General features: G+C 34.8%; 1 protein-coding gene across 1 annotated transcript; it reads left to right on the forward strand.

Annotated features, from left to right (window-relative positions):
* The first annotated feature begins 12,947 nt into the window (after positions 1–12,947).
* On the forward strand, positions 12,948–13,772 carry LOC120144752 (transcription factor MYB14-like). Its single transcript, XM_039158737.1, has 2 exons — positions 12,948–13,080; positions 13,201–13,772. The coding sequence occupies exons 1-2, from the start codon at positions 12,948–12,950 to the stop codon at positions 13,770–13,772; spliced, it is 705 nt and encodes a 234-aa protein (XP_039014668.1).
* The last annotated feature ends 814 nt before the right edge of the window (positions 13,773–14,586 follow it).

Raw genomic sequence — 14,586 nt, forward strand, 5'->3', positions numbered from 1 at the left:
CTCTAGAGAGTCAAGAGTACTTTTATTTATAGAACAACGATAATAACTCCTCATTCTTCTATAAATTTTAGAGTTGAAATATGAACGATAGCACTGATTCCAACCCATGATGGTAGGGATAAGAGTAGAGCTTCCCTATCAGGAAATATCGGTGACGAGTTCATCCCAGATTTAGAGCTTGAGGTACCGGAAGATGCGAGGGTCAGCTAGGTGACCTTCTTTCGAGATCTGACAGTAATCCTCAAATACATAGTTAGATCTAGCCACAAGACACCTACTACCCAGATAACTCCACCAGCCCCTCCCATAGTTGCACCTTAGAAATCCCTAATTGAGAGGCATAAGAGAATAAGACCATTGATTTCTATGGAATTAGGGACAATGACTTGATAGTGGTTAATGAGTGGTTGTGAGAGACCCTTAGGACACTCCATCAACTACGCCTTACCCCTAAAGGTATGTTGGAGTGTGTCATCGTCCTATTGAAGGGTGACGCTATAAACTGGTGGGAGACCATAAAGATCACGATGGATCCCAAGTAACCTACCTGAGAGCATTTCATAGAAGAGTTTTGTCATAGGTACATATAGGAATCTCATACCGAAGATTTTAGGGATCAATTCTTACACCTAACTCAGAGATATTGGTTTGTATTCGAGTATGAGCATGAGTTTCTCTATCTAAGCCAATATGCACTAGAGTTGGTGGCGTTTGAGTACCACTGCTGCAAGAAGTTCAAGGAGGGCCTCCACTTGGAAATCCTCACCCACTAAGTAATTGACCCACCGAGAGTTTTAGTTTAGTTGACTCATCAGGAGAAGATGATATAGAGAGTTTTAGGTATAAAGACTAGGGCCTCAGGAACCTCATCTGATTAGAGCATGAGAGTAGTAAAGTCTTCAAGACCTTCCCAACTATCGACCAAGAGGTCCAGGGATTCCCAAGGATCTTGAAGAACTCTATTAGTTCAGCCGAGTCGGTTAGGACAAAGTTCATGCAGAGGGGGTAGATCCGAGCATCGTAGGAGACCCTTTACATCAACTCCTGTAGTGAGCGCTAGTGGTTTGATGAGGGCACCATCTCAACATGATTGTTTAATTTGCTGTAAGAAACATCTGGGATTTTACCAAAATGGGTCCAGGGGTTATTACAACTGTGGTTCCCTAGACCACTTTGTCATAGATTTCCTTGAGACATAGAGTGTGAATCAAGCTTCAACCTAGAGGTTAGCTTTGATAGTTACGTGGGGTAAAAGACACCTAAGAGGAGGGAGTATTTCATTATGGTATTTCAGTAATGGTACAACTTGATATGTGGCTGGGTTTCGAGCATAGAGTGTCAACTCAAACTTAGGAATAGTGATAAAACCAAGGTAGTGATGTTTAGTGAGGCATCGAGGTGTTCAAGGATTAAGTCGACCATAAAGGCATAAAACATGATAGAGCGAAGTTGTAAAGTCTTTCTAGCTTATGTGGTCGACACCAGAGTTGCCATTCCAACACTCGAGGATATTTAAACATTTTGATACTTTATAACGTATTCCTAGAGAAGTTTACATGACTACCACCTAATAAAGAGCTAGAGTTTAGTATCGAGGTAATGCTAGGATCTAATCCGATGTCTATAACCCTATATCGCATGTCACTGATAGAACTAAAGGAGTTGAAAACTCAAATTCAAGAGTTTCTAGAGAAATGTTTCATCCGTTTAAGTATTTCTCCATAGGAGCGTCAATTCTATTTGTTAAAAATAAGGATGGGTCGATGAGGTTGTGTATCGACTACCGACAACTAAATAAGTGAACCATCAATAATCGTTAACCCTTCCCAAGAATCAATGACCTCTTTGATCAACTTAAGGGATCGTGTGTGTTCTCCAAGATAGACTTGAGGTCAGGATATTATCAACTGAATGTCAATTACGCCGACATAACAAAGACGACATTTAGAATGAGGTATAGACACTATGAGTTCCTTATGATGTCGTTTGGACTCACCAATGCCCCGACGACATTCATGGACTTAAAGAATTAATTATTTCATCCGTATTTGGACCAGTTTATGGTAGTTTTCATAGATGAAATCTTGGTATACTCATGATTAGATGAATAGCATGACCGACATCTCTACATAGTTCTGTAGACTTGTTACTTCAAATAATGTAAAATCAAAAGTGCAAGAATACGCTATAGTTTATCAAGTAGTAAAAGTGGACGTAGCAAGTGCATTAAGTATCGTATCCACATATATTAGTATTACTTTATAGAATTGTTATGCATCAAATGTAAGATTGTATATTGTTGACGTAGGAAACAATGATGTAGAAATGTAATGAAAAACAGAATAAAATTAACGGGACTACAACACAAGTAAATGATGCAATGGTATATTTAGGCAAAGAATTTTGGGATGTTAAACAATAGCATGTAATTAACAATAGTGTAACATTACGATATATGTACCTAGCATTAACCTAACAAGTTATACTTCCCTAAAAAATATTCACCGACAACTTACAAGGATTATATCTCTATAACAATTCAAATAAGTGTACTAAGAATTCTACGAAAAACAATCAGCAAAAATCTCTTTTATGCTAAATGTTGCTCTCATAAATTTTGATGTTATTCATGTTGTAACATACTCTCACAGCATTAGTGGGTAGTTTATATCTCTACAACAAACTGAAAATTAAACTCAAGCAACATCATTCAATAATACTAAGGCAAAGTGAATAAGCATGGAATTCGTAAAATATGTTTAAAATAAAAGGTCTAAGTTTAACATCTCAATATAAAATAAAAACAAATCATCTTAAAAAAATAAACCCCTTTCTCAAGTTCGATATAAATCGCTAAGATGATGCCCAATCGATCGTTGGCTATTGCTCTCACGGTTACAACATATTCATGTCCACGTTCTGTTTTCCCAAAGGTTTTTAGGCTGCCATGACAGCTTAAATCTTTGAAGAACGACTTTCACTATAAGAACGAATTTCACTGTAAGAGCCTTGTGAGACTTTCCCCGATATCTTGGCTATTGTTGTGTTTTTCTACGCCATGGTAGCATTTGTAGTTTTCCTCTGGTGCTTATACTACAACATTGTAGTCGACATTATAGATGTAGAGCTACAGTTGATGTCAATATCAATGTGGAAGCTTTGGTTCCCCTTATTTATCTTGGTCTCTTTATGATTTTGCTTATTTGATTATTTTATTATTGTGACATCGGGGGAACATCAATCTCAATGTTGTAACATTCGTCCATGCATTCCTGCATAATTTCATCAATAACGTTAATAGAAATTCAACATTATCATCAATCATAACATGATTTAAAACATTAAATGTAATATGTTCATCATTAAGATGCATATTAAGTTCTAACTTTTCAGCATCGATTATTGATATACCTGTAGCAAAGAATGGTCTACCAAGTATGATCGATATTTTTTAGCAACACAGTCTAGAACAATGAAATTCGTAGGAAAAACAAATTTGTCCACTTGGACCAACACGTTATCTATTATGCCCTCGGGGTGAACAATTGATCGATCAACAAGTTAAAGTGTCATGGTAGTATGTTGGGCCTCACTATTGCCAATTTCCTGAAAATAGATAGAGGCATTAGATTAATGCTAAAACCTATATCACACAATGCTCTACCTACAAATCAATCACCAATAACACAAGGGATAGTAAAACTCCTTGGATCCTTTTAATTTTGGTGGAAATCTACTCGCAGCCATGGCACTGCAACCTCCTTCATGAATTTGATGTAGTTCAGATTTTGCTCCAATGCATCAATCAATGGAATGTTGATTTCCAATTATCTTAGCACTTTGATGAAGTTTATAAATTACTATCCTCTATGGTTTTTTTGAATTGTTGAGGAAAAGGAAGATGATGTCTTTGATTCTATTGATTTGACATCAACGATGGCATTATAGATGGCAGTGTTGTTGGCATTGCTGCTGGCAATGGCCTAAAATTATTGCACTGTCCTGTATATTTTGTTGCGACATCTAAAATTAATGTAAGGTCTACTTCTATTTCCTTGCCCTTATCTTGATGTCTAAGTATCTTATAATCTTTTTTATTAGGCTTCTCAGTAGGATTTCCAATATGGAGACCGCTTCGAGTTGTGATAGTTTTACAATGCTCGTAGCAATGAGCTTTCCCTTATGGCTTTGGAACTTTGGTGTCACTAGGTTAATTCCTTTGAATCGTTGCCTCGTAACTTTGATTATTTGCCTTGGTTCTTTAAATGAATTCTTTCAGCAGGGATTCAACAAATGTTGAAGTATAAGCTTGGTTTGAATGATTTCTTTGATAATTCTAACGTTGTTGTGGCTGGACTGCTTGTTATTATGGCTAATATCAGGGCATCATTTGCTGATTATATTGCTACTGCGGTTGGTAATACTATTGATTATTTGATTGAAACGTCATGTCATGATTTACAACATTTAGACTCCTCATGATAAATTGGGATGGTTACGGAAGTTGGCATTGTATGTGTTCCCATATGTACTTATGTTGTTGTTCATGTTGCAATTACTTACAAAATAGACAGACTTGGGGTTTTGTGGACATTTTTCAAAGTTATGGTTATCACCATAATAAAAACAATTAACAAAATATGTAGATTTTACCTCATTTATACCCCCTAGTTTGTGCAGCTTCTTAACCATGTTTGACAATGTTGTGATTTGTGAAGCCATTGAGTTGAAGGTATCATTATCCACTACTACAATATTGTGTCTGCCAAACATGTTTCTTGTATTGTGATATTGATAGACAGTGTTGGATAACCTCTCTAAAATGTCGTAAGCTTTATTGCAAGACCTATCCATCATTATATCATTGGCAGAAGCGTCAACCACTATACATGTTTGTTTATTCAATCTATTATAAAACTTTTCCATTTGCATCTAATGTGGAAATCCATACATCAGGCATTTGCGCAGAAAGTCTTTGAAACACTCACAAACTTCATATAGGTTCTTGTCCTCCAATTGCTTGAATAATGTGATATCATTCCTTAAATTGACATTCATGTTGGTCGGATTGAAATGCAACAAGAATTTTTTTAGCTAACTCATTCCAAGATGTTATAGCTCCAGGCGACAATGAGTTAAGCCATGCTCTAGCTTTTCCACAGAGCGAGTAGGGAAACAACTTCAGCTTTAATGCTTCTTCAGGTACTCCTTGTTGTATAAATGAATCACACACATCCATGAATGCTCTAAGGTGTGGTCTAGGGTCTTCCGTAAATGAAACGCTATACTGCCCCATTACTGTAGCATCTAAAACATCACCAGCTTCAGCTCAAAGTGAGTAGCATGTATGGTACGTCAAGCGATGTCGAGATTTAAATCATCCAGTGTAAGAACAATATGCTCTTGTATTGGCCTAATGCATTCAACATTCATGTAATAATGATGCCGGTTAACTCCATTGTCAGCTGACAATCCATCCTCACCATTTGGAACTGGTGGCAAAACATTGTCTCACCTTGTTGGCCCATGTTTGCTCAATTATGGACTTCTTGTCTACAACATTCATGTAATGTATGTTCGATTATGGGCTTATTGTCTACAACATTCATGCACCAACAACGTCTTACTAAAACTACTTACAAAAAGAATAAAAAAAGTTAGTAAATAAAAGAAAACAACTCTAAAAGTAATTACACTAATCCCTGACAACGGTGCCAAAACACTTAATGCTTCAAATAATGTAACAAAAAAAGTGCAAGCATACACTATCGTTTATCAAGTTTTAAAAGTGGACGCAACAAGTGCATCGAGTACCATATCCATATAGATTAGTATTACTTTGTAGAATTGTTATGCAATAAATGTAAAATTGTGTATTGTTGACGTAGGAAGCAATGATGTTGAAATATAATGGAAAACATAACAGAATAAATGGGATTACAATACAAGTAAATGAAGCAAATTATTGATTTAAGCAAATGATTGTGGGATTTATGATTGATGTGTTTTGCATTAACCTATCAAGTTATACTTCTCTCAAAAATATTCACCAACAACTTACAAGAAGGACTATATCTCTATAACAATTCAAATAAGTGTATTAATAATGCTACGAAAAAAAAGTAAGCAAAAATCTCTTTTATGTTAAATGCTGCTCTCACGGACGATGATGTTATTTATGATGTAACTTACTCTCACAACATTGTTGGGCAATTTATATCTCTACAAGCAAGCCAAAAATTAAACTCAAGCAACACCATTCAATAATACTAAGGCAAAGTGAATAAGCATGAAATTCATAAAATATAGTTAAAATAAAATGTCAAAGTTTAACATCTCAACATAAAATAAAAACAAATAGTCTTAACAAACAAAACCCTTTTCTCAAGTTTGATCTAAATCGCTAAGATGATGTCGAATCGATCGTCGGCCACCGCTCTCATGGTTTTAACATGCTTCATTTCCAAGTGCTTTTTTCCCAAAGGTTTTTAGGCTGCCATGGCGGTGGTAGAAGAGAAAAATAAAAGATGACTATGAAAATTAAGGTTTCCAAGTATGAGAAAAAATGTGTAGAAAATAATATATTTATAGCCCATGAAAGTCAAACTTTCCACCAATAGGAAAATCCATTTTTTCTAAAAAGTCTTTTTTAAATTCAAATTCCATCCTTTTGTCCCATAACTTTATCAACTCCTAAAATTTCTTCAATCACCTTGTGACTCAGCAGTTACTACAGAATCGTCTCAGCAATCCAGTCCAACATTAGTGTACGACAATGACTACAACATTAACAATGTCACAGTAACATTTTTGCCGCAAAAATATTCAAATCAGCCTAAGTACCACAATTCACTTCTAATATGCAAATGCTTTAAAACATGCAAAAATAAATCTATATGATCCTAAAAATGCTAGAGTGCAAACTTAACCTAAGTAAAAAAAAATCTAAAATATAACTCTTTTGGAGAGTTATCAAGACCCTTTAAGACCGCCAATTATTTGCCAAGTTTGGGAAGTGTGGTTCTAGTTTTCTAAGGTTTTAATTTTTGGGTCATATAGTGGCAGAAGATGGTATTCGGGTTGATCCTCAAAAGATTCAAGCCATATTAAAATGGGAACTACCAAAAAAATGTGATTGAAGTGTATAGCTTTTTGGGTCTTTCTAGGTACTATTGTTGATTTGAAAAGGGTTTCTCAATAATAGCCACCCCAATGACTAAGCTACTTCAGAAGGGAATACCATTGTGTGGGAGGGGAAACGATAAAATAGCTTCAAGCAGTTGAAAGTCATTCTAACTCAAGCCCTAGTTTAACCTAGCCAAAGTCAGAGAAAGACTTCATCGTGTTTACCGATGCCTCGCTAAATGGACTTGGTTACATTTTAATGCAAAAGGGAAAAATGGTAACCTATTCATCCCATTAACTCAAGCCTCATGAGCGAAATTACCCCCATGATCTAGAGCCTGCGATAGTAGTTTTCGTGCTTAAGATTTGGAGACACTACCTGTTTGGTGAAAAGTACCACATCTTCACTGACCATAAAAGCCTTAAGTACCTGCTTATGAAGAAATAGTTGAATTTAAGACAATGTAGGTGGGTTGAGTTGTTAAAGGACTACGACTGTGTGATTGACTACCACTCAAGAAAGGCCAATATCATTGCTGATGTATTGAGCATGAAGTTGATATCAGAGTTGAAGGCTTTATTAGCACGCTTGAGCTTATCTAGTGATGTTGGGTTATTGGCCGAGCTGGGAGTGGAACCCGAGTAGGTGATCAAAGTTAAAAAGTTGTAGAGTTTTGATAATCACCCAAGGGCTCACGTGGAACAAGTCCACTGAGGAGAGGCCCTAGGTTTTGAGTTAGCACTTGAGGCATATTTTTCTTTAGAGGTCATTTGTGAGTTCTCACAGATGAGTAGTTATGTAGTAAGATCTTCCATAAAGCGCATTGTAGTCTGCTCTCAGTTCATCCGAGTAATAACAAGATGTACCAAGAGCTCTAACTGTTGTATTGACGGTCGGGCATTAAGAGGGAAGTGTCTGAGTTTGTTACCATATGTTTAGTATGTCATCAAGTCCAAGTAATACACCAAGTTCCTTCAGGGTTGCTCCATATGATTCAAATACCACAGCGGAAGTAGGATAGAGTGACTATGGACTTCATGAAAGGATTATCGATGACTAAGTTGAGACACGATACAATGTGTGTTATAGTTTGATAAGAGAAACTGAAGAGAACGTCAGTTGATTCAGATCTAATTGAAGGAATCTTCTGAAGAGGTCATACGGAAACTTGAAACATAAGGATGTCGATTTTGCAGTGGGAGACAGAGTTCTTCAAGGTGTCTCCATGGAAGAAGATACTTCAGTTTGGACGCAAATAAAAGTTAACCCTGCACTTCATAGGGCCGTATGAGTTACTCGAGAGGGTTGGATCCATAGCTTACTGATTAGCCTTACCCCAAGAGTTGGAGTACATTCAAACATTTTTCCACGTATCCATGCTCAGGAAATACCATTTCGACCCCTCCCATGTTATACCATTACAACAGATTGAAGTGAGCCAATACCTGACTTATGAGGAATAACCAATAAAGCTGTTTGAAATAGACATGAAAGAGTTAAGGAATAAGATCATTCCCTTAGGAAATATTTTGTAGAGGAATCACAGAGTTGAGGAATCTATTTGGGAAACCGATGACGATATGCAACTTCAGTAATCACATCTTTTCTATCTAGTTAATTTTCGAGGAAGAAATTTATTATTAGAAGGAGAGAGTTGTAACGCCCCAAATCCCGAGTTAGAAGTTTTGGGTTAACCTGAGATGGTTAGGCGAGCCCATTTACCTTGTTAGAGAACTTGGTCCATTTGGTTGTTGGGTTAGGCTTGGTTTTGAGGGCCATTGGATATTAAAAAGGGTATTTTTAACCTTAGGATAAAAAAGGGATGATTAAAAAAGATAGTATACTAATTTTTGAAACAAAAGCTAAAATCCCTTAATTATTGATGATCTCACATATGTTTTCTTCTTTTTTTCCCCTCACGCCTTAGTATGTCTTCTACTCTTCTTCTCTATTTGCCTTCTTCTTCACCAAGCCTTAGTAAAGATCAAAACTTTGTAGTTTGCAAACTTTGTTCGAGATTTCCAAGGTAAGTTTTGAAATGTACTCACCCCAAGCTTCCATTCAAGCCTTTAAACTCAAGTTTTAGCTATAGTTCCAAAAATGGGTTTTGGAGAGGGGGTTTAAGAAACCAATATTTTCTAGCTCGTTTTTGTGGATTTAAGTTTTAGGTAGTGTCCTTAACTTCAATCCAATCTTCTAGATGAGTTAGTAACTCATTTACCTTGTATTTGATTAATGAAATAGTTGGGAGAAAGCTCCCAAGTTAAAGGGAATGAGAAATTAACCCTTGGTTGATTTGAGAGTGTTTTCAACAGCTAAGAAACTAAGGTAACATATTCACAACTTCTTCGTACCATTTGTGAGTCATTATAATGTATTTAGCTATTGAGTATTGAGTTTATGAAGCATGAATGATCATCCATGGTATATTCAAACATTTGGTGTTTTTAACATGTTTAAAAACCTATTATGACATCTTCTTTCATACACAAGATTTTAAGAATGTTTGAGAACCTTAGTAGGGAACTTGGGATAGATTATAGAGTCATTTTTGTGCCCAAATAGAGCATTTTTGTGTTTGGGTATTGTGTTAAAAGAACAGTAGCGATGTTGTTCAACAGATGGTTCTAACAAAGAAGATTTAGGCTAGAAGTATTGATGCGCATCCGCTGAGTATCAATACTATGGGTTAGGTATTGATACTCTCAGGAGGCGTATCGATACCGAGTTTACTTCATGCATTCTAGTATCCTATTTTAGTATTGATACTCATAAGTGTATCAAATACTGATGTTAGAGTATCAATACTCCCAATAAGAGTATCGATACTGAGGTATTTTTCAAAGCATCAAAGCAAAATTTGGTATTAATACCCCGAATAGTATTGATACCCTATCTCAGGAGTATCAATATTGGTCCAGGAGTATCAATACTACCCTTCTTTCTCAACTCATACTCATAGTGTAAGTATCGATACCCAAGGGTGAGTATAGATACTCAAGGGTCAGTATCGATACTATGGGGCTTAGTATTAATACCGTCGTAGATTATTGGGAAAGAAACCCAAGGGATTTAGAAATAATATTGAGGGATCCAATGACACTCAAACACCATCAAATAAAATTACAAGTGACAACTTCGTTAATATGCGATCACAGCTAGAAACAATATCAACTAAGACCACATAAAACTAGCCTTGCTCAGGAAACTATCAGGACACCTAAGTTACTTTAGCAGATGACTATAGTTTCGAGGAATAGAATATTCGGATATACTTATGTAACTGCGCGAGGTACTTTGTGACTAACTAGGGCACGAAGATCAAACACTCGCGAGGAGTGAATTAGTCGGGTGTTGTGTCCGATTCAAAAATTTCGGATCTCACCCTACGTGGACTAAATTTGATGCCAAAGCATTATTGAGAAAATAGCCACCCTCCACTAACTTTATAACAAGATTTGATGCCAAAACATTATTGAGAAAACAACCACCAAAAATACCCTACGACTTCACGTTCCCAAAATATTTTTAAACCTTATGACGATGCTTGTAACATTATAGGGTAGAGCATATCTCCCACACAATTCTTTAAATCAGTACCGCCCCTGTGGTAACCACTTCCACAAATAGCCATAAAGCCTTTAATGAATTTTGCACCAAAACATTTATACAAACATTAAATAAAGTCTAACTGTCGAAGTAGCCTCCCATAACAAATCCTCATACGAGCACCTTGGTCCAAAGCAATTACATAGCCACACATCACAAAAATAATATTCGAGCTCTCTGATCCACCTCCTCATCATGGGCACCCACATCGCAATGAAAAATATTAATTCTTTCAAACACTAAATGTTAAAACTCGATTAAATATGAACCCAAAACAAACCGATCCTCAACAAGAGAGAGTTATTCTTTTTCCCTACATGGTCTGTTAAAAAAAACTCAACACAATTGTCATTGAATGTGAAGCATAACCATCGACAACCACTTAGCAATCTTTATTGAGATTGGTTTCAATTTAGATTACTAGATAATAGAATTGAAATAACACTATTAAAATGAAAGTAATTGTTTTGTTAAATATTAAATGGAATTGAGTTAGTTCATCCTCGTAGGATTAAATAAACTCATCTCTGAAACGAGTGTAGTGTAGATCTGTCTACCATCTTTTGTTTGTTTATCTTTTTTTTACTTAGTAATGTATGATTTTTATTTAAGGAAAATAATTAAAAAAAACAATATTATTTTAGACCTTATTAAAAAAAACCTCTTAAATAGAATGAAAAATAACGCATAATGATAATTAAAAATACAAAAAAGATACCTGCGTATAATGAATATCGCATAATTTTTTTTATCATTACTCTTCATTAAGTCATCAGATTATTATTATTATGATCATATGATGATAATGACCTGCCAAGTCATTTTATATTTGGTCTTTTTTTTACATTTGTTTCTCTAGAAAGCTTTAGGTAAACAAACAATATGTCATTCAGCCTTAGAGGCAAAATAAAAAAAGGTTCTATTTGTTATTATTTAAAAATATATAGTTAAGTCTTTCTCTCTCTTTTGAAAAGTATATATTTAAATAAATTTATGTTTCAGATAATATAACCTCTAACTCATTTAAAGGGACAAAAAAGAATTTAGAATAAAAACGGTTAATATATTCATTTACAGAAGAAATTAACGAGTAAGATGCATATATATCATTCTATTCCATGTACATTATTGTTGTAGTAAATAAGATATTTGCTAATAAGTCATTCAACTCGATTTTAAAAGATAGATTTAACTAAATAATTTTTTGGTAAAATTTAAACTAATAGAGAGTCTAGTTCGATAAAATTATTTATGAAATTGAGGTGCTTAAAAGATAATATATGTTTAAAATCTTTCTTAGTTATTAACAATGAACCTATCCTGCAAAACAACTGTCCAAATTCAAAAATTTTAAGAAAAATATCTCTTAATTTCTTTTACCGCTGAAAACCAGGGGTGGACTAGGGGTTAGTGGGAGCAGTTGTCCTTTTAAAAATTTAAAATTATCATATATTTTTAATTTTTTCTTTGTATTTTTATTATATATTTTAAATTTTTCTTTGTATTTTTTTATTAAAAATATGTTTTCGTCACTTAAAATTGTATAAGCTTAAGTATGTCCTTTAAAAATTTAAATTCGTTCCCTTAATATAAAATCATTCATCTATCCATCCATGATCGAAACCGTCCAATTAGTTTATCTTTAACATAGCATAAAGCTTTAAGTTTTGAACCAAGCTCAAACATGATTTTTTTCATTGTTTGAACTTGGTGACAAACTGCCAGGGACAATACATTGCACGTCGACGAAGAAGGTAGGAACACAAAGACTTGAAAAAAAAAATGAACTAATTTCAGAAGTATTTTTAAATACATGTGAGTGGATAAGAAGACACTGCAGAGAAGGTCATTGGAGGATTCATTTTAGCATGGTAGAAACTTCCCTCTCCTTCAATAATTTATATAATTTCTTTTACCATTATGTCATATAATATAATATCTGCATCTTCTTTGTCATTTCATGTGATCACACTTCTCAGAATATCCTCCAGGACCTTAATAGATATATACATTTTACTAGTAGCATTAATTTTAAAACCTGCAAGTCTATTATCGCTAATCTGAACACTTTTTATTTTTTTATTCAGGTCTATGGGTATAAAATGAAGGCCTACTTGCATTGTGTTTAATCTGTAACCTTCCAGATCTAGATAACTGCGACAGGGTATTTGATCTTGAAGACAGAAGATTAATATAATAGAAAGAAAGGAAGATGGTGAGAGCTCCCTTCTATGATAAAAATGGGTTAAAGAAAGGTGAATGGAGTCCCGAAGAAGATCATAAACTAAGAGCATTTGTCGAGATATATGGCCAAAGGAACTGGCGTCAACTTCCTAAAGCTGCTGGTATACTTTCATTCTTTTATGGAAAGAAACTGTTTCTGTTTCTGGAAATTGTTAACTGATTCATAAACAATCTCTTGGTCATGTTCATGGAGTGATCTTCTTTTTTGGTTGCTTGTTTAGGTCTTAAAAGGTGCGGAAAGAGTTGTAGGTTAAGATGGATGAATTACCTACGGCCTGAAGTAAAACACGGGAACTTCACTGAAGAAGAAGATGTACTGATCATCAAATTACATAAACAATTTGGAAACAGTTGGTCCGCCATGGCTAAATGTTTACCTGGAAGAACGGACAACGAAATAAAAAATCACTGGCACTCCGATCTAAAGAAGTGTGGAAAGCGAAATCCGATGACAGCTGATCATGTCAAAGACGACTCTAGTTGTCCAAATGAAGCCCCCCAGAATTCTGAAGGTCAAAGTGGAGCTGATAGCATCCTTGTTGTTACTCCGGCCAACATGATCTTGGAGAGTTCAACTTTGTCTCCAGCAACATCTTCAACTACCGAGTTGTCCTCCTTTGTTAAAGATACTTATCTTCCTCTGTGGAATAATCCCTTTGTTGCAGACAATATCTTCAACCAGGATGGTTATCCATCATCCATGGAAAATTATGGATTTGAGCTGCCATTGCCTTTTGACGACATGTATTATGATGATTGGGCATACTTTCTCTATGACTTGATGCAAGTATAAGGCATAAAATTGATTTTCATTTTAATAAATAATATATTTGCTGTGCTATAAAAAATCTAGATGCTTTAATTAATAGAGGTATTACAATGTCATCTCGTTGATTTAGTTAACTAAGGGATTAGAATTTCATCTCAATATTCTTGTTAGTGGACGGATTACAATATTATCTCGAAGCTGTGGTTAGTAGATATCATCTCAAAGTGGTTGCGGAGGAAGACAAATAGGGTAGATGAATTCAACCCATTTATAGAGTTAGCAGAGATAAATGGCAGAGGGGATTGGTGGGGAGGAAATTTTTGAGAGATCTCTTGGAGAGTGAAGAAGCAATTTTGCAAGGAATTAAAGTTCAAATCAATTCAGAACGGATCAAATCATATGATATGGGACTGCAGGAACTTTTTTTATGGGAAGAAGATTCAGCGTTTAACTTTCATAATATTTGGGGGCCTAAAGATGTCACCAAAGGTTAAAAGCTTCATATGAATGTTTGAAATTAAACAGGTGCCTACCAAAGATTTCCTTAGAAATATTGGGGTGATTTTGATGGAAACTCAAGTCAATTGCCCTTGGTGTGGATCGGATGTTGAAAGCGCTAATCACTTTTCTGGGCCTGGGAGGAGGGCTCAGAATTTTTATAACATACTATTATTGTAAAAAAAATAATTTTATATCAGGATCTAATTATTTTTAATATTTGTTATTAATGATTTAATTTTTTCTCAATATTTAATATCATTGGTTCAATTTTTTCTAATATTTATTATTAGCGATGTACTCTTATAATTTATTTTTGTAATATTTATATAATTGTCCA

Source organism: Hibiscus syriacus, unplaced genomic scaffold (assembly GCF_006381635.1).
Source record: "Hibiscus syriacus cultivar Baekdansim isolate YM2019G1 unplaced genomic scaffold, ASM638163v2 tig00110890_pilon, whole genome shotgun sequence".
Taxonomy (NCBI): Eukaryota; Viridiplantae; Streptophyta; class Magnoliopsida; order Malvales; family Malvaceae; genus Hibiscus; species Hibiscus syriacus.